We start from the raw sequence: 26528 nt of genomic DNA, 5'->3' as shown, positions 1-26528 counted from the left end.
TAGACGCCTCAACATACACATTTGGATCCATAGTCTGCCCCTGACTGATATTCACCTGCTCCCCGCCAGTATGTGCCCAGTTCAGCTGTATGTTGTTATTGCTGCACAAATCATTCAGATCTGGCCAATCCGAGCGTACTCCGAATCCCATAGCTCTGGTATCCAGCTTTCCACTAGGTTTCTTCTGGAAACCGAGGAAACCTGGTTCTCCGTCTGCAGCATAGGGGACCTTGCGTTTGCTCAGATCCAGCAACAGTGAGCGCCGGGCAACTTCACGAACTGTAGGGTCATCGTTATTCAACATATGCAGTAGATGCTTTACTCTAGTTTAGTCAGTGACGTGGGTTAGTTCCAGTGAATTGTATTGTCTGTCATTAATTAGTTTAACATCCAGGGTTTTCTTGAACTCTCTCTCCTGTGCCTGAAAGCACATCCATTCTTGGTCAGAAAGTGGGTGATTGTACTGTTCAAAGTTTGCCCAGGTGGCATACAAATGGTTACTTTCAGGAACAACAAACGCTTTTTAAAGCAGCTTTGGATGCAACTTGTGAGCAGTTCTGATATTAACATAACTGGATATTTTCCTTTTTGGACAGCAGCTACGACGGGTGTAGATGTTACATTTTTAGTGCAGCGGAACCGCGTGTGAGCCTGCCGCCGCCATGACACACACACACACACACACACACACACACACACACACACACACCTGATGGTACGAGCTGAGCAGAGTCTCCCGGGGGAAAAGTACAAGCCAAAGAGCTCTGTTGATGAGGTACTTTCTTCTTTGTGTTTAAAGAATCGTTGTCAATTCCTATTTTGTTGTTGCCATTGCCAATACACCATTCAAACAAACACTCTCTGGGTTCTCCGCTGGCTGCTGAATATGCTCTCTTGATTGCTGGCCTGCCGTCGTCCACAGACCATGCTCTTTTCCTCCTAGCACGAACACCGGGAATGCAGAGTCTCCCGGTCTGCCGGGTGTCCTTGCAGACACCGTAGCTTTATTTCTTGTACAATCTCTGTCGAAGCGGCAGCCAGACACACTCTTGCAGTTTAAATCTAGATTGAAGACCCATCTCTTTAACCTGGCATACACATAACATACTAATATGCTTTTAATATCCAAATCCGTTAAAGGATTTTTAGGCTGCATTAATTAGGTAAACTGGAAAACAGATGATTCTTCTGCACAATCTGACTTTGCTGCAGTCTGGAATTGAACTACTGGTTTCGTCTGGTCAGAGGAGAACTGACCCCAACTGAGCCTGGTTTCTCCCAAGGTTTTTTTCTCCATTCTGTCACCGATGGAGTTTCGGTTCCTTGCCGCTGTCGCCTCTGGCTTGCTTAGTTGGGGTCACTTCATCTACAGCGATATCATTGACTTGATTGCAAATAAATGTACAGACACTTAACTGAACAGAGATGACATCACTGAATTCAATGATGAACTGCCTTTAACTATCATTTTGCATTATTGAGACACTGTTTTCCTAATGAATGTTGTTCAGTTGCTTTGACGCAATGTATTTTGTTTAAAGCACTATATGAATTAAGGTGACTTGACTTTGACTGATGATGACCTCGATCTAGCATTGGACCAACACTGAGCCAGCTAACCAAACTGAGACCATTGAGTATTTCTATGAGAGGGGCTTCATAGAACTAGAAGTCAATAGAAAAGTCCAATTTTATGTGTAAAAATCCAGTGTAAAATAAAGTTAAAATATGTGAAAAATAATGCAAGGTTTTCAGTTTTTTTTTTTTCAATGTAGCATGAACACGTTACAGTGCACACCCATAAAAACAATCAAGCCTTCAAAAAAGCTGATCAACCAACCCTTTAAAGACCCTTTCACGCGGGACACAACAAGTGATTTTACCATCTTCTCCAGGAACAGCACCTGGATTACAGCCACCTCCAGCGGTACTTGATGATGGGCACCCAGTTTATAGTGACAATATAACTATTATACACTGTTATATACCCTATAGCTTTCAGATTTTTAGCCACAATAATGCTCTCCTCTATTTTCTGATACAACCGGATGTGTCGATAAGCTCTTCGATGATTGCCTTGTGTGACAACATCATGCAAATTATCAGATCGAGTTGAAAGTTTTCAACCCGATAAACACAGACTGAACAGACTGGGGCTATATACACAGGATAACGGGGGAATTGGGAGGAACACATGTGAACCGAATGACTAATCGGACATTACTCCCCCCTCCCGGAAAATGTATCCCGCACTGTAACAACAACAGAAGGAGGGACAGCATCCAGGGAAGTGACGACGAAGGAAGGAGCCAAGGAGGAAACAGGAGGAGCCAGGGTGGATCAGATGGAGGGAGGGGCCGGGGGATGACAGAAGGGACTTGGAGCATGCAGTGCCAGGTGGGACCCAGGCCAAAGTCAAGTCAAGTTACCTTTATTTGTTTAGTCCTATATTTTAACAATATAGATTTTAATAAAGCAACTGAACAGCATTAAATAGGAAAATACTGTGTCAATAAAGCAAAAAGGCAGTTCATCATCAGTCAAAGTGAAAGTCAAAGTCACCTTTATTTATATAGCGCTTTAAACAAAATACATTGAGTCAAAGCACCTTCAAAACATTCATTAGGAAAACAGTGTGTCAATAATCAGAATCAGAATCGGAATCAGAAAGAGCTTTATTGCCAAGTATGTTTGCGCATACAAGGAATTTGATTTAGTGACATAAGCTTCCAGTACACAGAGACACCAACATACAGACAAACAAAAAAAAAATGTAGCCAAATAAATAAGTGTATAAACAATTGTGCTATAAATGATAATGGGAAAGGATTGAAAAAGATGCAGGGATGTACTAGGATGGAGGGGTAACAAATAAATATAAGGATGTTGCACTTTTGTTTGCATAAGCATAAGTGGGGAACATTTAACTGTTCATGAGGTAGATTGCCTGGGGGAAGAAACTGTTCTTGTGCCTTGCTGTTCTGGTGTTTGCGGCTCTGAGACGCCGGCCAGATGGCAAAAGTTCAAAAAATGGGGTGACTTGGATGTGAGGGATCCAGAGTGATATTCTGAGCCCTTTTCCTCACTCTGGGTGTATACAGTTCTTGAAGGGTGGGCAGGGGAGCACCAATAATCCTTTCAGCAGTCCGAACAGTTCTCTGTAGTCTTCTGATGTCTGATTTTGTTGCTGAACCAAACCAGACAGTTATAGAAGTACACAGTACAGACTCAATGACGGCTGAGTAGAACTGTTTCAGCAGCTCCTGTGGCAAGTTAAACTTCCTCAGCTGGCGAAGGAAATACAACCTTTGCTGGGCCTTTTTTACAATGGAGTCAATGTGATTGTCCCACTTCAGGTCCTGAGAGATGGTGGTTCCCAGGAACCTGAATGACTCCACTGCAGTCACAGTGCTGTTCATGATGGTGAGTGGGGGGAGAGCAGGGGGGTTTCTCCTGAAGTCCACGATCATCTCCACTGTTTTGAGCGTGTTCAGCTCCAGGTTGTTAAGACTGCACCAGACAGCCAGCTGCTCAACCTCTTGTCTGTAAGCAGACTCATCACCGTCCTGGATGAGGCCGATGACTGTAGTGTCGTCTGCAAACTTTAGGAGCTTGACAGAGGGGTCTTTAGACGTGCAGTCGTTGGTGTAAAGGGAGAAGAGCAGAGGGGAGAGAACACATCCCTGAGGGGCACCAGTGTTGGTGGAGCAGCTGTTTGATGTGTATTTCCCCAGTCTCACTAACTGTTGCCTATCTGTCAGAAAGCTGGTGATCCACCGACAGATAGAGCTAGGAACAGAGAGCTGGGTCAGTTTGGTCTGAAGGGCTGTTGGGATGATGGTGTTGAAAGCCGAACTAAAGTCCACAAACAGGATCCTCACATAAGTCCCTGTTTTGTCCAGATGTTGCAGGATGAAGTGCAATCCTGTGTTGATTGCATCATCCACGGACCTGTTTGCTCGGTAAGCAAACTGCAGGGGGTCCAGTAAGGGTCCAGTGATGTCCTTCAGATAAGCCAGAACCAGTTTTTCAAACGACTTCATGACGACAGATGTTAGAGCCACAGGTCTGTAGTCGTTAAGTTCTGCTATCTTGGGTTTCTTTGGGATGGGGATGATGGTGGAGCGTTTGAAGCAGGAAGGTACTTCACACAACTCCAGGGATCTGTTGAAGATCTGTGAAAAGATGGGGGCCAGCTGGTCAGCACAGATTTTCAGACAGGCTGGTGTAACACCATCTGGGCCTGGTGCTTTTCTTCTTTTGTTCTTCTTGAAGACCTGGCGCACATCATCTTCACAGATTTGAAGAGCAGGAGGTGTGGAGGGTGGGATTGCAGGATGTGTTAATGGTTGTGCAGGGAGATGGTCAGAATGGGTGTTGGGGGTTTCAAATCTGCAATAAAACTCATTCAGGTCGTTAGCAAGTCGTTGATTAGCCTCAGTGCAAGGGGATGGTGTCTTGTAGTTTGTGATGGCCCTCAGTCCTCTCCAAACTGAAGTTGAGTCGTTGGAAGAAAACTGGTCTTCCAACTTTTTAGCGTAGGTCTTTTTAGCCGCTCTGATCTCTTTGTTCAGTGTGTTCCTGGCCTGATTGTACAAGACCCTGTCCCCATTTCTGTAGGCATCCTCTTTGGCCTGACGAAGATATCTGAGTTTTACTGTAAACCATGGCTTATCGTTGTTGAATGTTAAATAAGTCCTGGTAGGAATGCAAACATCCTCACAGAAACTAATATAGGATGTTACAGTCTCTGTGAGTTCGTCCAGATCGGTGGTAGCAGCTTCAAAAACACTCCAATCAGTGAGGTCAAAACAAGATTGTAAATCCTGCTCCGTTTCGCTGGTCCATCTCTTCACAGTCCTTACTACAGGTTTAGCAGATTTAAGTTTCTGTTTGTAGGATGGTATAAGATGAATCACACAGTGATCAGAACGTCCCAAAGCTGCTCGTGGAACAGAGTGATATGCATCCTTTATTGTGGTGTAGCAGTGATCCAATATATTACTGTCTCTGGTGGGACATGTAACATGCTGTCTGTATTTTGGCAGTTCACGGGAGAGATTGGCTTTATTAAAGTCCCCCAGAATGATTAAAACATATAATAATGCAACAATAATGCAAAATGATAGTTAAAGGCAGTTCATCATTGAATTCAGTGATGTCATCTCTGTTCAGTTTAAATAGTGTCTGTACATTTATTTGCAATCAAGTCAATGATATCGCTGTAGATGAAGTGACCCCAACTAAACAAGCCAGAGGCGACAGCGGCAAGGAACCGAAACTCCATCGGTGACAGAATGGAGAAAAAAACCTTGGGAGAAACCAGGCTCAGTTGGGGCCAGTTCTCCTCTGACCAGACGAAACCAGTAGTTCAATTCCAGACTGCAGCAAAGTCAGATTGTGCAGAAGAATCATCTGTTTCCAGCCATAATGGCGACTCACAGTGGAGCCGATCAAGGCAGGAGCCATGGTGGAGCAAGGGTTTACGACTCCAGGGTGCCAACCGACTGCAGGCAGAGCAGGCGGCAGAGGAGCCCGAGGTGGAGAGCCGTTGAGCCAGGGTGAGGAGAAGGATCCAGAGGGCCAAGGTGGAGGAAGGGATCCAGAAGGCTGCAGTGGAGCTGGAGTGTCAGAGGACTGAGGAGGAGCCAAAGGGATGAAGGAGCCTGACAGAGCTGGAGGGATAAGGTGCAGCCGGAGGAGTGGAGTCCTGAGTAGGGCTGTAAAATAACCACATGTGATTGTCACGCGCATCTCTTCAGTAAAGCCGGTCCCGTGATTAGCAGTAAATCTCGGAAGTCGTGGCCTAATGGTTAGAGAGTCAGACTTGCAATCGAAGGGTTGTGAGTTCGAGTCCCGGGCCGCCAGGAATTGTGGGTGGGGGGAGTGCATGTACTGTGCTCTCTCCACCCTCACCACGACTGAGGTGTCCTTGAGCAAGGCACTGAACCTCCAACTGCTCCCCGGGCGCCGCAGCATAAATGATGAACACTGCTCCGGGTGAGTGCTCACAGTGTGTGTGTGTGTGTGTGTGTGTGTGTGTGTTCACTGCTCTGTGTGTGTGTGTGTGCACTTTGGATGGGTTAAAAGCAGAGCACGAATTCCAAGTATGGGTCACCATACTTGGCTGCCCACAAGTGTCATGTCACTTTCACTTTATAGGATTTTTTAAATCATGCAGTGTGTTTTGGGCTTTATATGGAGATGTGTTTTATGCAAATGACTAGCCTCGTTGCTCATTAAGAACATTCCGAATTCAAGAACAAACTGATGTGCTTACGTGTAGTGGTGGACAGGTACTAAGAAATTGTACTTAGGTAAAAGTATTGCTACTAAAGAAATAAATTACTTGAGTACGAGTAACAGTACTGAAAAATAATATGGCTCAAATAAGAGTAAAAAAAAGTAGTTTGCTGAAAGAATACTCAAGTTACAAAGTATTTTAGCATTTTACCCAAAATGAGATGATGTGAGAATTATAAAGCAGGGTTAACCCCATTACATTTACATTTATTTAGCAGACACTTTTATCCAAAGCAACTTACAAATGAGGACAAAGGAAGCAATCAAAAACAACAAAAAGAGCAATGAAGTTCTATGACAAGTCTCAGTTAGCTTAACACAGTACACGTAGCAAGGGCTTTTAATAATATAATAAATAAAAATAAAACATAAAATAGAAGAATAGAGCACAAAAGAATAGAATACAAAAAGATTAGAAAGGTGGTTAGAATTTTTTTAAGTTAAAGTTAGAGGGTCAAATAAAGATGGAAGAGATGTGTTTTAAGCCGATTCTTGAAGATGGCAAGGCAAGTTTATTTATATAGCACATTTCGTACACAATGGTAATTCAAAGTGCTTTACATAAAAGAAAGTAAAATAATCAAGAAGAAAAATAATAACAAAAATAAAACAAGCAATTTTAAAACTTTTAAAATGTTTAAAACATTTAAAAACAATTAGAAAATGATCCATCCATCCATCCATCCATCATCTTCCGCTTATCCGGGGCCGGGTCGCGGGGGTAACAGTCTAAGCAGAGACGCACAGACTTCCCTCTCCCTAGCCACTTCTTCCAGCTCTTCCGGGGGGACCCCGAGACGTTCCCAGGCCAGCCGGGAGACATAGTCCCTCCAGCGTGTCCTAGGTCTTCCCCGGGGCCTCCTCCCGGTGAGACGTGCCTGGAACACCTCCCTGGGAAGGCGTCCAGGAGGCATCCGAAATAGATGCCCGAGCCACCTCAGCTGGCTTCTCTCGATGTGGAGGAGCAACGGCTCTACTCTGAGCTCCTCCCGAGTGACCGAGCTTCTCACCCTATCTCTAAGGGAGCGCCCAGCCACCCGACGGAGAAAGCTCATTTCGGCCGCCTGTATCCGGGATCTTGTCCTTTCGGTCATGACCCACAGCTCATGACCATAGGTGAGAGTAGGAACGTAGATTGACCGGTAAATCGAGAGCTTTGCCTTACAGCTCAGCTCCTTCTTCACCACGACAGACCGGTACAGCGACCGCATTACTGCAGAAGCTGCACCGATCCGTCTGTCAATCTCACGTTCCATCCTTCCCTCACTCGTGAACAAGACCCCAAGATACCTGAACTCCACCACTTGAGGCAGGAACTCTCCACCAACCTGAAGTGGGCAATCCACCCTTTTCCGACTGAGAACCATGGCCTCGGACTTGGAGGTGCTGATTCTCATCCCAGCCGATTCACACTCGGCTGCAAACCGTCCCAGTGCACACTGAAGGTCCTGGTCTGAGGAGGCCAACACGACAACATCATCCGCAAAAAGCAGCGACGAAATCGTATGGTCCCCAAACCGGACACTCTCCGGCCCTTGGCTGCTCCTAGAAATTCTGTCCATAAAAATTATGAACAGAACCGGTGACAAAGGGCAGCCCTGCCGGAGTCCAACATGCACCGGGAACAGGTCTGACTTACTGCCGGCAATGCGAACCAAGCTCTTGCTCCGGTCGTACAGCGACCGAACAGCCCTAAGTAGGGAGCCGCCGACCCCATACTCCCGGAGCACCCTCCACAGGATGTCGCGAGGAACACGGTCAAATGCCTTCTCCAAGTCCACAAAACACATGTGGACTGGTTGGGCAAACTCCCATGAACCCTCCAGCACCCTGGAAAGGGTATAGAGCTGGTCCAGTGTTCCACGACCAGGACGAAAACCACACTGTTCCTCCTGAATCCGATTTATTTACATATAAATAAATAAAACAGTGAAAATATAGTGCAATCAATTCAGACATTGCACAGTGCTCATTCAATAAATGCACAGCTAAACAGATGAGTTTTGAGTCTAGATTTAAATGTGACTAGTGTTTTAGCACATCTGATCTCTTCTGGAAGCTGATTCCAACTGCGGGCAGCATAGTAACTAAAGGAGGACTCCTCTTGCTTTGTGTGAACTCTTGGTATTTCTAACTGACTCGATCCTAGTGATTCCTTGGACAAATGCTTCAGACAACACTACAGCTGAATATCACTCAGATAGAGGTGCTTTGACTGATGAGATGTGGAAGACAAGTCTTGTTTTGGATATGAATAAATCGTCTGGTCATACATAGACTATCTTGTTTCTTCATACAATCCAAAGCACTGACAACATAAAAAAACTCATCTGATTGACAGATAATGTACAAAAGGATCAGCTGTCTTTAGGTCCCAGATGATTCGGACCAATCAGAGAGTTCAGCACGGCTGCAACGCTACCACGGAAGGCAGAGTTAAATCGCAGGTTAGAGAGAGATGCAGTGCACGTAAGAAGATGAGAATTGCTGGACTATTTTAATTTCATGCAGTTTATTTCAAACCAACCCATGAGCAAGGCCATATTTTGGATTGATTTTATCTCTGGGCCTTCCAATTTGTAATGTTGATGTTTTAAATTATGGTCTGTCTAATCACATGCCTGTAATTTTTTATGTTATTATGCCATGCAAACCAGTCTTCATCCACGGCTGTACAATCTTCTGAGGTTTATAACTCCTTTTCATTTGTGAATGTGTTCGAGTCCCCTTCTCGTTCTGTGGGTCTTGTTCAATTTAGTTTGCTCCAAAATCTTAGATGTAGTGGCCCTCATATAAAGTTAGGAAACCTAAACTTAATCCAACTCCATGGCTTGACAACTATACTTGTTCTCCGAGGCAGGAATGCAGAAAGGCTGAACGGAAATGGAGAAAGGATAAGCTACAGGTTTCACTTCAATTTATAAGGCAGTGTTTTTCAGACTACAAGGCTGCTGCCTGCTGTGAGAACTGCAAGGCAAAATTATTTCTCAAGTATCATTGCACAGAAATATAATGCCCCTACAGCACTTTTTTTAACAAATATTAGACTTCTCAATCCAAATGTATGTTCTACCTTGACTCCCCCATTGAAGGTGTGTGAATGATTCAGACATTTTTTGTGGAAAAAGTAGAAAAGATTAGAATTAGTCTGCCTACATCTTTAGTTGAGTCTGTGATGTCATCAGCTTATGTAAGGAGTTTTGAGCTCTATGAGCAGGTGTCTCTGCTGCAAGTTATGGACATCATTATGCGTTTGAAGCCTACATCTGGTGATTGCGATGTGGTTCCTCCATGTCTTCTTAAGGAGATGGTTGATGTTGTTGGGCCAAGTATTACTTGTATTGTTAACAGTAGTCTTCATAATAGAGTTGTTCCAACAGGCCTTAAGCAGGTGTGTAACGATATTCACACTCCATACTCATCGGGAAGAAGGAGGCGAGAACTGGCGCACAATCAAAACATTTTAATAATTCAAAAATAAACACCAAACAGCACACCAGCCCCACACGGACGACTGGTGCACACAAAATAAAAACCAAAACATAAAATATGTCCCAGGCCTGGTCCTCTCTCGTCCTTCACGGTCGTCGCTCCAGTTTTATATCCTTCCATCTCATGCTTGGGACTCGATACCGGCGGTGGGGCGCAGGTGCAGCTCATCTTCAATCACTACACCTGGCCTCACTCCTCGTTCCCACGCCTCTCAGCCCTGCCCACTCGCCACAAGGTGGTTATTGAGCCACTTCTTAAAAAGCCTAATTTAGACCTGCTAGAACTGAAGAATTATTGCACCATCTCAAAACTACCATGCCTATCAAAGATTTTAGAGAAGGTGGTTTATTGCCAGACCACTATTTCACACTTGCAATTAGTTCAGAATGCGGCTGCTAGTGGGTGCTAAGAAAAGTCATCATATCTCTACTACTTTAGCTTCTCAAGTGGCTACCAGTGAACTGCAGGATGAAATCTAAAACTCTTGTGTATGTTTTTAAAGCAGTGCATTGTTTGGCCCCTGCTTACGTGTCTAAGTTCATTGCTGTTCGTTAAGCACCTAGGTCTCCAAGATCCAATAATAAGTTATTGATTACTTAAAGTCAAAAGGAGATCAGGTCTTTGCTGTTGTGGGACCAAGGCTCTGGAATAGTCTTCCTGAGGAACTTAGAGAGGTCACATCTTTAAATGCTGATAGCAGCTCTCAGTGATATGTGTCGGGTCCCCGCTATAATAGCAGCAACATTCAGAAATGCCTACTGAACAAGCGGGAACCCAGTGTGCCTGTAGCTTTCTCTATTTCAGTTTTATCACGTGATAGAAAGTCTAAGACCATCTCAAGCCGAAGGGCAAACTCATCTAATCTGCGGCCTATTATGCATCAAACTAAGATTGATGTAAAGACACAAAGCACTGCCATCAAGTTAGCATCTTTAAACATTTGCTCACTAAAAAATAAATCATTTCTATTCAATGACTTTATAACCACAAACAATCTGGATTTTATGTTTCTAAATGAAACATGGCTAGAAGACAGCTGCAATGCAACAGTCCTAAATGAAGCAGCCCCTCCTAACTTCACTTACATGAGTGTTTGCAGGACTGTTAGGAGAGGTGGGGGTGTAGCTGCTCTATTTAAAGATGTCTATCAATGCAAGTGTCATTTGGTCAGTACTTGTCTTTCGAATATCTAGGGATTGTGCTGAAAGGTGCTCCACGCATTCTGTTTATTATTATTTACAGGCCTCCAAAATACTCTCCAGCCTTTGTTGAAGAGGTCACAGAAATGTTATCAATGATTTCCTCAGAGTTTGACTGTTTTGCTATTGCAGGGGATTTTAATATTCACATAGATAATGCAGAAAACAAAACTACAAAAGAAATGATAACGGTTCTAAACACCTTTGACCTGATTCAGCATGTGCATGGACCCACACACAAAGGTGGACACACTCTGGATCTAATCATCAGTAGGGGTCTAAACATTTTATCCACTGTTATTAAGGACGTAGCACTATCTGATCACTTCTGTATTTTCTTTGATATATTGATCTCTGCTAACACTGAATCTAGATCTGTCTCTGTCAGAAGGAGATGCATAAACGAGAACACAAGTGTACTATTTATGGAGGCTATATCTTTAACACCAAGCATTTCTGCAGACTCTGTTGATATTCTCCTTGATTCCTTCAACTCAAAAGTTAAGAATGTTATTGATGATATTGCTCCAATAATAGTCAGTAAGAAAACAAACAGACAGAAATCAGTTTGGAGAAGATCAACAGCAGTTCAGACTATGAAAAGACAATAAAGAAAAGCAGAGCGGATGTGGCGGAAGACAAAACTTGAAATTCACTATAGCATCTATAAAGACAGCCTTCATGATTTTAATGTGAAACTAGCCACAGCTAGACAGAACTTCTTCTCAAACCTTATAAACAGTAACTTAAATAACACTCATACTCTTTTTGCCACTGTTGAGAGACTGACAATCCCCCCAAGTCAGATTCCCAGTGATATGCTCTCAGACAGCAAATGCAATGAGTTTGCTTCCTTCTTTTCTGAGAAGATCATAAATATCAGGAAGGCGATTAGCACATCCTCAAGTAATGCAGAGGTCAGAGGGATTAGGCCACAATATCAAAAAGATACTATGTCTACTTTTGAAGCAATCGATAGCAAAATTCTGGAAGACATAGTGCAAACACCTAAAATCATCAACCTGTTGTCTTGACACACTTCCCACATCTTTTTTCAAAAGTGTGCTTAACTGCTTAGAAGCAGATCTCTTAGAAGTGGTGAATGCCTCACTTCTTTCTGGGACATTTCCAAACTCCTTAAAAACTGCAGTTGTTAAGACCCTCCTGAAAAAGAGCAATCTTGATAACACTATTTTGAGCAATTTTAAACCAATTTCTAATCTTCATTTTATAGGCAAAATTACAGAAAAGGTAGTTTTTAATGAGCTGAACAAATACTTAAACTCAAATGGATACCTGGACAATTTTCAATCTGGTTTTCGACCGCATCACAGTACAGAGACAGCACTCATTAAGATAATAAATGATATTTGCTTAAATTGTGACTCTGGCAAAATGTCGGTGCTGGTATTGCTAGATCTCAGTGCTGCGTTTGACACTGTCGATCATATAATACTACTAGAGAGACTGGAAAACTGGGTCGGGCTTTCTGGGATGGTACTCAAATGGTTCAGGTCATACTTAGAAGGGAGAGGCTATTATGTGAGTCTAGGAGAGCATAAGTCTAAGTGGACGTCCATGACATGCGGAGTCCCACAAGGGTCAATTCTTGCACCGCTCTTGTTTAGCCTGTATATGCTCCCACTAAGTCAAATAATGAGAAAGAACCAAATTGCATATTACAGCTATGCTGATGATACCCCGATTTACCTAGCCTTATCTCCAAATGACTACAGCCCCATTGACTCCCTCTGCCAGTGCATTGATGAAATTAATAGTTGGATGTGCCAGAACTATCTTCAGTTAAATAAGTAAAAAAACTGAAGTCATTGCATTTGGAAACAAAGATGAAGTGTTCAAGGTGAATGCATACCTTGACTCTAGGGGTCAAACAACTAAAAATCAAGTCAGGAATCTTGGTGTGATTCTGGACACAGACCCTAGTTTCAGTAGTCATGTCAAAGCAGTAACTAAATCATTTAAAAAACATTGCAAGAATTAGATGTTTTGTTTCCAGTCAAGACTTGGAGAAACTTGTTCATGCCTTTATCACCAGCAGGGTGGACTATTGTAATGGGTTCTTCCCAAAAAGACCATTAGACAGCTGCAGCTCATCCAGAACACTGCTGCCAGGATTCTGACTAGAACCAGAAAATCTGAGCATATCTCACCAGTCCTCAGGTCCTTACACTGGCTTCCAGTTACATTTAGGATTGATTTTAAAGTACTTTTACTCGTTTATAAGTCACTAAATGACCTAGGACCAAAATATATTTCTGATATGTTCACTGAATATAAACCTAACAGAGCACTCAGATCACTAGGATCAAGTCAGTTAGAAATACCAAGGGTTCACACAAAACAAGGGGAGTCCTCCTTTAGTTACTATGCCTATCAGAGTTGGAATCAGCTTCCAGAAGAGATCAGATGTGCTAAAACACTAGTCACATTTAAATCTAGACTCAAAACCCATCTGTTTAGCTGTGCATTTATTGAATGAGCACTTGTGCGATGTCCGAACTGATTGCATATTTTTTTGTTTTTTTTATTTTATTTTATTTTATTTTATGTAAAATCATTTTCGGTTTTACATTTATTTTAAATAAGTAAATTTTTTAATAATTTTAAGTTTTAAAATTTTTAAAAAAAAAATTTATTCTTGTTATTATTTTACTTTCTTTAATGTAAAGCACTTTGAATTACCATTGTGTACGAAATGTGCTATATAAATAAACTTGACTTGCCTTAAATGCTTTTAAAATTGAAGTCAAAAACTACTTCTCTTTAGTCCTTGAGAGGGTGGGCTAGCCTTCGTTGTTTAATAGGATGTGTCTTGTTTTAAGTTGTGTGTTTTACTGAAATGTTTTTTTGATTGTACAGCACTTTGTTCTGCAGGTGCAGTTGTAAAGTGCTCTATAAATAAAGTGAATGAATGATGGTGATGTTTTTTTTTTGCTACAGGGCAGGGGAAGGGAAGAAGTATATAAAATGAAAACAAAAGGTTCTAGGCAGTAATACCACTGTAATACTTACCCTCTTGATTTTTTACTTCAGTGATCCTGCGGCGATAGTAAATCACAACAGCAGTTAAAAGTCCAGCCACCAGCAGAACAGCAACAACTATCCCAGCTATGGCAGCTGAAGACAAACTCCAAACAGCTAAAAAGAGACAGTAAATTATTAGAGGACAAAATATTGTTCATGATTCAGGACTGACATGTTTCATGTAGTTGTCATGTTAATTAGGCTATACACATTAGTTTATAGTGGACCTTAGGTTTGCTTTGGTCATCTGTGTTACTGGTGTTAAACTGTGTTCATACATCGATCACATTACCTTCCACTGTCATTTGTCTGACAAGACCTTGGCAGAGGATTTGGTGCACAACAGATCCTGAGCGTCATTGACAAATATATTACCTTGTAAAATGTGCGCTCAGTACAAAGATGCTTTTTTTTTTTTACATGGATGCTTTAAAATATTCAATAAGCAATTAAAATTGTTATCTCCATTAATGAAATGACAGAAATCACTTTTTTACATTTTTTATCACAATTACTTAGTGCTGTTTTTAGTATAAGGCAATGTACATTACATGATATAAACATCACGGGAAACACGTGGGTATGCAGATTTATTTTCTTACATTTAGTACAGCTGGATGATGATAATCACAATATTCAATGATGAACTGTCTTTAACTGTAAATTTTGTTTTCTATTGTCCTTTTGCATTGACACACTATTTACTATGTAATACTGTAAAGCTGCTTTGACACAATCTGTATCGTTAAAAGCACTATATAAATAAAGGTGATTTGACTTATCATGCCAATATAGTTTTTGTTACTTTTACTTATTAAAATATGTTAACCATGTTTCAACTTTTTTAAAGGGGGGGGGGGGGGGGATACAAAGGTGTTTCGTGTATTCAGAGTTAAAGAGATGGGTTCTAATGCTAAACATGGCCAAAGTTTAAAAAAAATATTTTGGACAAATGACAGAATTGCTGTGCTGAAAGTCTTACTTCCGGGCTGGTACAAGTTTTGGCTGTTTTTTTTAATGCGTGGATCTAATGACGGAGACGATGGTGGAACTTATTATATGATCATTTCTCTCAGAAAAGCTCGCCCGCACACACACATTGATCAGAGGAGAGCGAGACCGCGCTCATCAACGCGCTTCATCTGGAAATTATCAGAAGCGCTCCAGAAGATGATGTGAGGGAAAGTTTACCGTGTTCAGCTTCCTCAAGAACCCAGCATTACATGAACAGTGGATGCAGTTTGGGCAACAACGGAGTGTATAAAGTGCCTTGGTGTGTTCTGGTCATTTGAGTGACGACGGCATGCTTCCAGGAGCTTGGCTTTTTCCGGAGAGAATCGGAAAGCTGTATTTATCTTTTATAAATATGATAAAACTAAAGACTTTTTGGAGATATGAAGGATACAGTACTACTCTATAGGTACTCAAGATAAACATGAGATTAGGTGAAACTGTGCATGTTATGTATCCTTTAAGTTATGCAACATTGAAACATTCATGTTTTAAGTCAATGTAATGTAAATTGAAAAGACTTGTAAAGTTAATTTGATTCAACAGAAAATTTAAGGCAGCAACTAATTTTTTACAGTGTAATATTTAATTTTGCTGCTGATATCATATTGCCTAGCCCTACTGTAAAGCATAAATAATAATATTTTTTTGTATCTGTAGATAATGTTAATAGTAAAACACAGAAGCCCAAGCCATCTTATATTCCATGTTTATTTGATTATTCCCAGATACTTTGTGCTAAACTGCTTTAATCTGAAACTCACCCCTGACAGAAACAAGGAACTGCTTTGAGCTCCCGCGGCCTCTGATCTGTACTTCATACAGTCCAGCGTGTTCGGTTCTGGCGTTTGTGATGGTCAGAGATCCAGTTTGATCTAGTTTTAGTCTGTTTCTGAATCGTTCATCAGCATCATTTAAGGAGTGATTGTCAGTTCCTACATCGATTTTAGCTAGGAGGATGCCTTTATCTCCAAACCTCCATATGACCAGATCATCTTTCTGTAATTCAGCAGCATCATTCTGTAGAATCACAGATTCCCCTTCATTCACTGACACTGACTTCACTCCATCTGTCTCTCCAACCACATCTGGAAAAGAAACATAACTGATTTATAAAGATATTTTGTACTGTACAAATCATACTTTGTGATATCATGAAACCTGAAACAAGATCACTTCATTAAATGAAAGAGATAATCTTGCGATACTCACCAAAGATATTCACATGAAATCTCCTGGATGTGCTCTTTCCTCTAGAGATTGTTAGTTTATATTGTCCCGAGTGTATCTTCCTGGTGTTTCTGATGGTGAGAGAGCCAGTTTGTTGGTCCACCTGCAATCTGCCTGCGAATGTCACATCATCGGTGAAAAAAATTGAGGTCAAGTCGCTCTTTCTAGTTATTGTAGATATGAGTGATTCTTTAGGTCCAAATTCCCAGAGTATAGTATCATCGTTCAGTATTTCAGAAAGATTGGTGTGTAGAATTACAGAGTCTCCTTCCGTCACTGACATTGTCTCTTCAGTTTCTGCATTACAAACACCTGCAGAACATAAATGAATTATTATAGATCTAGATTAGTTTAGTAACCTCAGTGAACAGACTCAACTGGAAACATCTGAGTGAAACAAATCAGTTTGTTGAAATAACTTGTTTAACTGGTTTAAAAGAGTACAAAACAATGTTCTACAGCGATGGCAAAGCGGAAGCATCCATATATTCTTCTCAGAGTATTCAACGTTATGTCATTTAACTTTTATTCATATAGTGCTTTAAACAAAATACATTGCGTCAAAGCTCTGAACAACATTCATTTGGAAAACAGTGTGTCAATAATGCAAAATGATAGTTAAAGGCAGTTCATCATTGAATTCAGTGATGTCATCATCTCTGTTCAGTTTAAATAGTGTCTGTGCATTTATTTGCAATCAAGTCAATGATATCGCTGTAGATGAAGTGACCCCAACTAAGCAAGCCAGAGGCGACAGCGGCAAGGAACCGAAACTCCATCGGTGACAGAATGGAGAAAAAAACCTTGGGAGAAACCAGGCTCAGTTGGGGTCAGTTCTCCTCTGACCAGACGAAACCAGTAGTTCAATTCCAGACTGCAGCAAAGTCAGATTGTGAAGAAGAATCATCTGTTTCCTGTGGTCTTGTCCTGGTGCTCCTCTGAGACAAGGTCTTTACAGGGGATCTGTATCTGGGCTCTAGTTGTCCTGGTCTCCGCTGTCTTTCAGGGATGTAGAGGTCCTTTCTAGGTGCTGATCCACCATCTGGTCTGGATACGTACTGGATCCGGGTGACTGCAGTGACCCTCTGATCTGGACACAGACTGGATCTGGTGGCTACGGTGACCTCGGAACAAGAGAGAAACAGTTCCGGTTCCGGTTTACCTAATTAATGCAGCCTAAAAATCCTTTAACGGATTTGGATATTAGAAGCATATTAGTATGTTACGTGTAAGCCAGGTTAAAGAGATGGGTCTTTAATCTAGATTTAAACTGCAAGAGTGTGTCTGCCTCCCGAACAATGTTAGGTAGGTTATTCCAGAGTTTAGGCGCCAAATAGGAAAAGGATCTGCCGCCCGCAGTTGATTTTGATATTCTAGGTATTATCAGATTGAGTTTTGAGAACGTAGCGGACGTAGAGGAGTATAATGTAAAAGGAGCTCATTCAAATACTGAGGTGCTAAACCATTCAGGGCTTTATAAGTAATAAGCAATATTTTAAAATCTATACGATGTTTGATAGGGAGCCAGTGCAGCGATGACAGGACCGGGCTAATATGGTCATACTTCCTGGTTCTAGTAAGAACTCTTGCTGCTGCATTTTGGACTAGCTGTAGTTTGTTTACCAAGCGTGCAGAACAACCACCCAATAAAGCATTACAATAGTCTAACCTTGAGGTCATAAATGAATGGATTAACATTTCTGCATTTGAAAGTTTTAATAGTTGTTGATTTTAATATCCATGTTGATAATGAAAAAGATGCATTAGGATCAGCATTTATAGACATTGTGAACTCTATTGGTGTTAGACAACATGTTTCAGGACCTACTCATTGTCGAAATCATACTCTAGATTTAATACTGTCACATGGAATTGATGTTGATAGTGTTGAAATTATTCAGCCAAGTGATGATATCTCAGATCATTATTTAGTTCTGTGTAAACTTCATATAGCCAAAATTGTAAATTCTACTTCTTGTTACAAGTATCGAAGAACCATCACTTCTACCACAAAAGACAGCTTTTTAAGTTATCTTCCTGATGTATCCGAATTCCTTAGCATATCCAAAACCTCAGAACAACTTGATGATGTAACAGAAACTATGGACTCTCTCTTTTCTAGCACTTTAAATACAGTTGCTCCTTTACGCTTAAGGAAGGTTAAGGAAAACAGTTTGACACCATGGTATAATGAGCATACTCGCACCCTAAAGAGAGCAGCCCGAAAAATGGAGCGCAGCTGGAGGAAAACAAAACTAGAGGTATTTCGTATTGCTTGGCGGGAAAGTAACATATCCTACAGAAGCATTAAAAACTGCTAGATCTGATTACTTTTCTTCTCTTTTAGAAGAAATAAACATAACCCCAGGTATTTATTCAATACAGTGGCTAAATTAACGAAAAATAAAGCCTCAACAAGTGTTGACATTTCCCAACAACACAGCAGTAATGACTTCATGAACTACTTTACTTCTAAAATCGATACTATTAGAGATAAAATCGTAACCATTCAGCCGTCAGCTACAGTTTCGCATCAGACAGTGCACTATAGACCCCCTGAGGAACAGTTCCACTCATTCTCTACTATAGGAGAGGAAGAATTGTATAAACTTGTTAAATCATCTAAACTTACAACATGTATGTTAGTCCCTATACCATCTAAGCTCCTAAAAGAGGTGCTTCCAGAAGTTATAGATCCTCTTCTGACTATTATTAATTCCTCATTGTTATTAGGACATGTCCCCAAAACCTTCAAACTGGCTGTTATTAAGCCTCTCATAAAAAAGCCACAACTTGACCCCAGAGAACTAGTTAATTATAGACCAATCTCGAATCTCCCTTTTCTGTCCAAGATACTAGAAAAGGTGGTCTCCTCACAATTATATTCCTTCTTAGAGAAAAATGGTATATGTGAGGATTTCCAGTCAGGATTTAGCCGTATCATAGTACTGAGACTGCTCTCCTTAGAGTTACAAATGATCTGCTCTTATCATCTGATCGTGGGTGTATCTCTCTATTAGTTTTATTGGATCTTAGTGCTGCGTTTGACACAATTGACCACAACATTCTTTTGCATAGACTTGAACACTTTGTTGGCATCAGTGGAAGTGCATTAGCATGGTTTAAATCGTACTTATATGACCGCCATCAGTTCGTAGCAGTGAATGAAGATGTATCATATCGATCACAAGTGCAGTATGGAGTACCTCAAGGCTCAGTTCTAGGGCCGCTACTCTTCACGCTTTATATGTTACCCTTGGGAGATATCATCAGGAAACATGGTGTTAGCTTTCACTGTTATGCTGATGATACTCAGCTCTATATTTCTTCGCGGCCCGGTGAAATTTACCCATCTGAAAAACTAACGGAATGCATAGTCGATATAAAAAAACTGGATGACGAGTAATTTCTTACTGCTAAATTCTGAAAGAACAGAGGTGTTAATTATGGGACCTAAAAACTCTGCTTGTAATAACCTAGAACACTGTCTAAGACTTGATGGTTGCTCTGTCAATTCTTCATCAGATCCTTTTCCTATTTGGCTCCTAAACTCTGGAATAACCTACCTAACATTGTTCGGGAGGCAGACACACTCTTGCAGTTTAAATCTAGATTAAAGACCCATCTCTTTAAAGGAACACTCCACCGTTTTTTGAAATAGGGCTTATTCACATTATTTCCTACATTTAGATAGGTGGGCAAATGCATTTTTGTGTCAGTGCATGCATTGTTTTAGTTTGACTGGGTCGGCGTTAGCTTAGCTTAGCACAATGAATGGAATCCTTTGTTGCCAGCTAGCATGGCCTGAGTAAAAGTGATCAAAAAAATAAAAAAACCCACCTAATTACTTCTTGTGGCCTGCGTATTCACAACGAGTACAAATAGCGATCCAGATTAACACTAGGCGATTTCCTAGGCAGATATTGACTTGGGACTATATTATGGGGAAGCACAGGCGAAGCACTGCTGCTTAGGCGAAGCACTGCTACTTCGGCGCAGAGAATCACGCAACACATGAAATCCCACGACTTCCGTCAACATACCGGCGTGAATAGTAGCTGCCTGGCTATTTTCCTTACAGTACACGAATGGCGATGAACATGGCTGATTTTGAGAGAGACGAAGAGGGTGACTTCTCAGACAGTCAAGAACCAGAACCATACCTATTTGAACCAGAGTTTACAGAAGACGAGCTGCGTGCTTTGGAAATAGAACGACAGGAGGAGGAGGTTGAGATCGCTCAACAGCCTGAGGACGTGAGGATGAGAGCCAACATGAACTGGTGGTGTGAATGTGGGGGAATATGCCAATCTATGCAGACGGAAATAGAGTGTCTGTGCTGTAGAGAGTGGGACATGTTTTTGCCATTGATGACCAGGCTCAACACGTCAGATCAAGATGAGCGTGCCCGAAGTTGTGTGTGTCACATCTACAGAGGATTTCACGGCGCTGATCCATTCTGCAGTACTCGATTTTTTTTTCCGGTGTGACAAAGTGAACTGGAAAAAATGCCCCACGCCGAATGGACCAAATGGACAGCTGTCCACAGAGTAAGTGATTATTTTAATCATGACGCATGTATAGATCGACCCATGTTATACCTGTATTCACATAGAGTTGATGTTTTCATGTGTTGCGTGATATCTCTGCGCCGAAGTAGCAGTGCTTCCCCATAATATAGACCCAAGTCAATATCTGCCTAGGAAATCGCCTAGTGTTAATCTGGATCGCTATTTGTACTCGCTGTGAATACGCAGGCCACAAGAAGTAATTAGGTGTTTTTTTTTTTAAATTTTTGATCACTTTTACTCAGGCCATGCTAGCTGGAAACAAAGGATTCCATTCATTGTGCTAAGCTAAGCTAACGCCGACCCAGTCAAACTAAAACAATGCATGCACTGACACAAAAATGCATTTGCCCACCTATCTAAATGCAGGAAATAATGTGAATAAGCCCTATTTCAAAAAACGGTGGAGTGTTCCTTTAACCTTTATACACATAACACACTAATATGCTTCTAATATCCAAATCCGTTAAAGGATTTTTAGGCTGCATTAATTAGGTAAACTGGAACCGGAACACTTCACATAACACCCGATGTACTTGCTACATCATTAGAAGAATGGCATCTACGCTAATATTTGTCTGTTTCTCTCTTGTTCCGAGGTCACCGTGGCCACCAGATCCAGTCTGTGTCCAGATCAGAGGGTCACTGCAGTCACCCGGATCCAGTACGTATCCAGACCAGATGGTGGATCAGCACCTAGAAAGGACCTCTACATCCCTGAAAGACAGCTGAGACCAGGACAACTAGAGCCCAGATACAGATCCCCTGTAAAGACCTTGTCTCAGAGGAGCACCAGGACAAGACCACAGGAAACAGATGATTCTTCTGCACAATCTGACTTTGCTGCAGCCTGGAATTGAACTACTGGTTTCGTCTGGTCAGAGGAGAACTGACCCCCAACTGAGCCTGGTTTCTCCCAAGGTTTTTTCTCCATTCTGTCACCGATGGAGTTTCGGTTCCTTGCCGCTGTCGCCTCTGGCTTGCTTAGTTGGGGTCAGTGATGCGCGGGTTGATCCAAAAAGAGAGGTTACAAGTCATCCAAAAATATTTTTCATGATATTCGGGTCACGGTTGGTCGGGTCGTTTGAAAAAAAGATGCCAATTAAACCTGTGTCATTTATATATTACTAGACACAATTTTGAAATACATAGGCCTACACTTTATTGGCTGAATAACTGCCATGAAGATGACGCACAGCTCAGTCTGCAGGTAGAGATGGAGGCGGCAAGAGAACAGGTGAAGACTGGGGAGCAATGGCGCTGTTTTTGCTAAAACATGATTTTGACGACTTCATTAAATTTTGTTTTATGGAAAACTCTTTTTAAAAGATTTTCAATTGCCCATATTTAAAAAATAAGAAGCAAATATATAGCAGACAATGTAATGAGGCGCCGGCACGATCACTAACATTGCATGTGAACTGGAGGATGCCGAAACTCAGCTTGTGCCTCACAGATTTGAGAAATATAGGCTATATATTACAGAACGCTTGAAATGTCTACTTTTAAACTAAAATATTAAAACCAAAATAAATAGGCTACTCTCTGATTATGTAATCCATATGAAATGTGCATTTCTATCTGGCATGGCGAGTCCGCATTGCCAAAACACAAGTTTATTACTAAACAATTAAATGTCTCCTTGCTAATTTAGACACATTCATAATCATTACTTTAACCAGTTCTTTGTGGCAAGCTTTATGCGTGCGGTCATAACACTTATTATCCTGTAGGCTATAGCCTATTTAAGTAATTAAATTAATATAAAATGGTGATTTGCCCACGAACTACTAGTCGACTAGAAAAAAATTTTTGGAGGCAGCCCTTATTCCACATATTTTGGAACCAGCAGGTCACTCTGGGTTGAGTGAGCGACTGCACAGAATGAGTGAGCAGAGCGGAATATTCAGAAATGTGCTCTCCGCTCACGAGCTATGACCTATAATACATTGTAGACATTGATCCCTTAAAACACTTAATTTATATTTTGTTTTTATTTGATTTATCTTGAGATGTTTTAAGTTTAAATTTCAGCTCAGTAAAACACTTTAAGCACCAACACTTTTAACAAAAGCATTTGTTTGTTGTCTCATTAAGACATTTAGCACCACCTACTGGCAGATTTAATTTATTATTTAGAGTATAATTTCATTAATGAAATAACAATTCTGTCATTTACTCACATGGTCCAAAAGAGAATATGTAATAAATGTTATCAAACTAAATATTTCTCGCCGAACCTACTATTTGAAATCTCTGGTTGATGCTTTACAAAACAATAACTTTAAATTAAATTAACATTTGGGATTAATTTCTCCAAATTTTATGTGCAGTTAATTAGATTAATTAACACATAATGTAATTAATTAGATTAAAAAATTGTAAGGGATTAGGTGGCTGGGATTGTGTGGGGTTTAATCACTTTATCTTTGTTTTTTCTCTGTAGAACACTTTTTGCTTTTGTGCCAATTCCGTCTTCACTTTTTCTAGGTAATCTGTGGCCATCTATGGTTTTCTTTTTGTTGTTTTACTTTTATTGCATCAAAGATTGTTGATGTGATGTTTTAATATTTTAATATTTTTGACCCCGACTGAATAAGGATGTGCCTGTTGCAATCATTGTGTGAGACGTCACATCCAGTATGATTGTGTTTGTACCTCAAACCGTCTTTAAATGTTTACTCGGCTTGCACCGGACACACGATGGATGAATATTTTCGGCAGATATCGACGGCTGTTTGAGAAGAGACTTGCAATTGTTTTAAAGGTTTGCCACATTATTTATTAATGTTGGTTTCGCTTTTAAACGCTTGAAGACTTAAGTTGATGTCTGAAACCGAAAGTATCATGAATGGAACTAAAAGAATAACATAAATCCACTTACCTCCCAAAAGCAACAGAGACAACAATATTGTCATCTGCGTGTTTTCGTAGAACCGTGAATGTACTACAAATGATTTATGGAGATGAATTAATATTCTGCTGTTTCGCTGATTCTCCATTGTGTTCTTCCTTCAGGAGCGGAGCCCAGGAGATAGCCTTCCCTCACCTCTGTTTCTCATATAAGTGACGCTTACAAGTACACAGTGTTTGAATTCTTGGAAGATTCAGAGAGGAGAGACACAAAAACAACAACGGTATATTAAAAACAAAAAAGATGGACGAGACACACCACTTCCTTCATGCACAAAAGTGAAACTCTTCTTCTTCGGTTTTATGGCGGGTAGCAGCAAAGTTAGGTGCATTAACGCCACCTACTGTATTGGAGTGTGAACAAGAGTTTATCCTTTCACAATCTGAGGACAAAAAAAAAATCTATTAATCAGCTCAGTTCTTTTAAGATACAAAATTAAACTGTCTAATCCATAAGTAAATATCGTTTTAAGATTTAGGTATCCCCTCCCATCTTTCGAAGTTCATTTTTCATTGTTTCTCGTTCATTATTATATTTTTGACAAACACAAATTACATGCTCTACTGATTCCTTCATTTCACAGTGCTCACATAATCCTGTAGGATGTGTATTTATTATTTTTAAGGTTTTATTCAGCATTGAATGCCCAACCCTTTATAGGGAATGTGAAGGTGACGTCACGCCGTGTTGCATTATGGGTCCTCCGCCATATTTGCAGGATCGCGCCCTATACCCTATACCGCTGTATTTGAATTCGTGTGTTGGAGGCTGTGTTTGGATTTTCTGTCGAGATTTTAATAAACGTCGATATGGTTGGCCAGTACCGCTCGATCAAAAACTGCCATAGCAGGTCACACGATCGTTCAGGGAGGAAACTGAACAACGGAATACGTTTTTGCAGCTTTCCTTCCTGGAAAAAACAACAAGGGAAGCAGGTGGAGGAGCTGACGAAAAGATGCCGGATCACTGCGGTCAAGCCAGCCGCACTTCAGAAAAACACCGTCAAGCCAGCCGCGAGTGAAATTTAGATGCGCGTGTATTACTATAATTACGGCAATAGCAGGAACAACAGAGAGGGAACGCGCTTTCAGAGCGCTTTTCATCTATACGTTCAGATTTGATATATGACGACCTTTTTTGCCCATCTACTCTAATATTCGTGTAACTTATTGTTTTCCTTGACTGCTCTGTATTACTATAATTTTCAGCCTTTCAAAGCATTACAATTATTAGTAGAAAACGAGATATGGGACATTCATTGATTTAGAAGACACTTTTTTATGATGAGAAAGAAGCAATTAAAGGTCAGTTCTTAAAGAAGACATCCCATACTATATCCATACCTCACATAAAACCATTTTAATGGAGCCTTTTAGAGATATAGGATAATATTACACTTTACAAGTCTTTTAAGATCCCATTTCTAAGAAGTAGAAAAAAAAAACAATGGTCAGTTCTTATAAGGGACATCGCATACTATATGCAAACTTCATATCAAACCATTGTACAACAGCATTTTGGAGATATTGGACATTAGTTCATTTTAAAGGGCCATAAAAGATCCAATGTCTAATAAGTAGAAAAAACAATAGTTGGTTCTTATAAGGGACGTCCCATACCATATGCACACCTCATATCAAACCATTGTACAACAGCATTTTTGAGATATGGGACATTATTACACTTTAAAGGGTTATAAAGATCATATTTCTAATAAATAGAAAAAAACAATGGTCAGTTCTTATCAGGGACGTCCCATCCTATATACACAAAAAATCATTTTGCTGCAGCATTTTTGAGATATGGGTCCATATGGCGATTAAGAGGGCTATAAAGACCCCTATAGCGGTGAGTGGAGCAGGCGTCGCTCATTTCCAGTCACTCCACTGGCCTCATTCCGTTCTCATGGTTCGCGGCCCCGCCCCACTCATCACAACCCTATTTCTAATAAGTAGAAAAAAAACAAAGGTCAGTTCATATAAGGGACATCCCAAACTATATGCAAACGTCATATCAAACCATTTTACTGCAGCATTTTTGAGATATGCGTCCATATCGCGATTTAGAGGGCTATAAAGTCAACATTTCTAATAAGTAGAAAAAAACAAACGTCAGTTCTTATCAGGGACGTCACATACTATATGCACCCTTCATATGAAACATTTAACTGCAGCATTTTTAAGATGAGACATTTTTACACTTCAAAGGGCTGTAAAGATCCCATTTCTAATAAGTAGAAAAAAACAAAAGTCAGTTCTTATCAGGGATGTCCCATACTATATGCACACCTCATATCAAACCATTTTACTGCAGCATTTTCGAGATATGGGACATTATTACACTTTAAAGGGATATAAAGATCCCATTTTTTATAAGTAGAAAAAAACAATGGTCTGTTCCTATAAGGGACGTCCCATACTATATGCACACCTCATATCAAACCATTTTACGTCAGCATTTTTGAGATATGGGACATTATTACACTTTAAATGGCTATAAAGATCCCATTTGTAATAAGTAGAAAAATAGAATAGTCAGTTCTTATCAGGGACGTCCCATATTATATGCACACATCATATCAAACCATTTTACTGCAGCATTTTTGAGATATGGGTCCAAATGGTGATTTGGAGTGCTATAAAGATCCCATTTCTAATAAGTAGAAAAAAACAATAGTCAATTCTTATCAGGGACATCCCATACTATATGCACCCTTCATATGAAACCATTTTACTGCAGCATTTTTAAGATACGGGACATTATTAC

General features: G+C 40.6%; 1 protein-coding gene across 1 annotated transcript in view; it reads right to left on the bottom strand.

Annotated features, from left to right (window-relative positions):
- The window catches only part of LOC113114616 (uncharacterized), a 29229-nt gene extending 5159 nt beyond the window's left edge, over positions 1-24070 (bottom strand). The window contains exons 1-4 of the mRNA XM_026281489.1: positions 23733-24070; positions 16263-16592; positions 15815-16138; positions 14028-14153 (exon numbers count right to left, since the gene is read on the bottom strand). Of these exons, the coding sequence (XP_026137274.1) occupies positions 14028-14153; positions 15815-16138; positions 16263-16592; positions 23733-23850 (898 nt within the window). The 5' untranslated portion in view covers positions 23851-24070. The remainder of the gene's footprint in view (positions 1-14027; positions 14154-15814; positions 16139-16262; positions 16593-23732) is intronic.
- Positions 24071-26528: the final 2458 nt, after the last annotated feature.

The sequence above is a fragment of the Carassius auratus genome, chromosome 15, assembly GCF_003368295.1.
Source record: "Carassius auratus strain Wakin chromosome 15, ASM336829v1, whole genome shotgun sequence".
In the NCBI taxonomy this organism is placed as follows: domain Eukaryota; kingdom Metazoa; phylum Chordata; class Actinopteri; order Cypriniformes; family Cyprinidae; genus Carassius; species Carassius auratus.
Note: the sequence above shows the minus strand (reverse complement) of the source record. Positions and strands in the feature narration are given on the sequence as shown.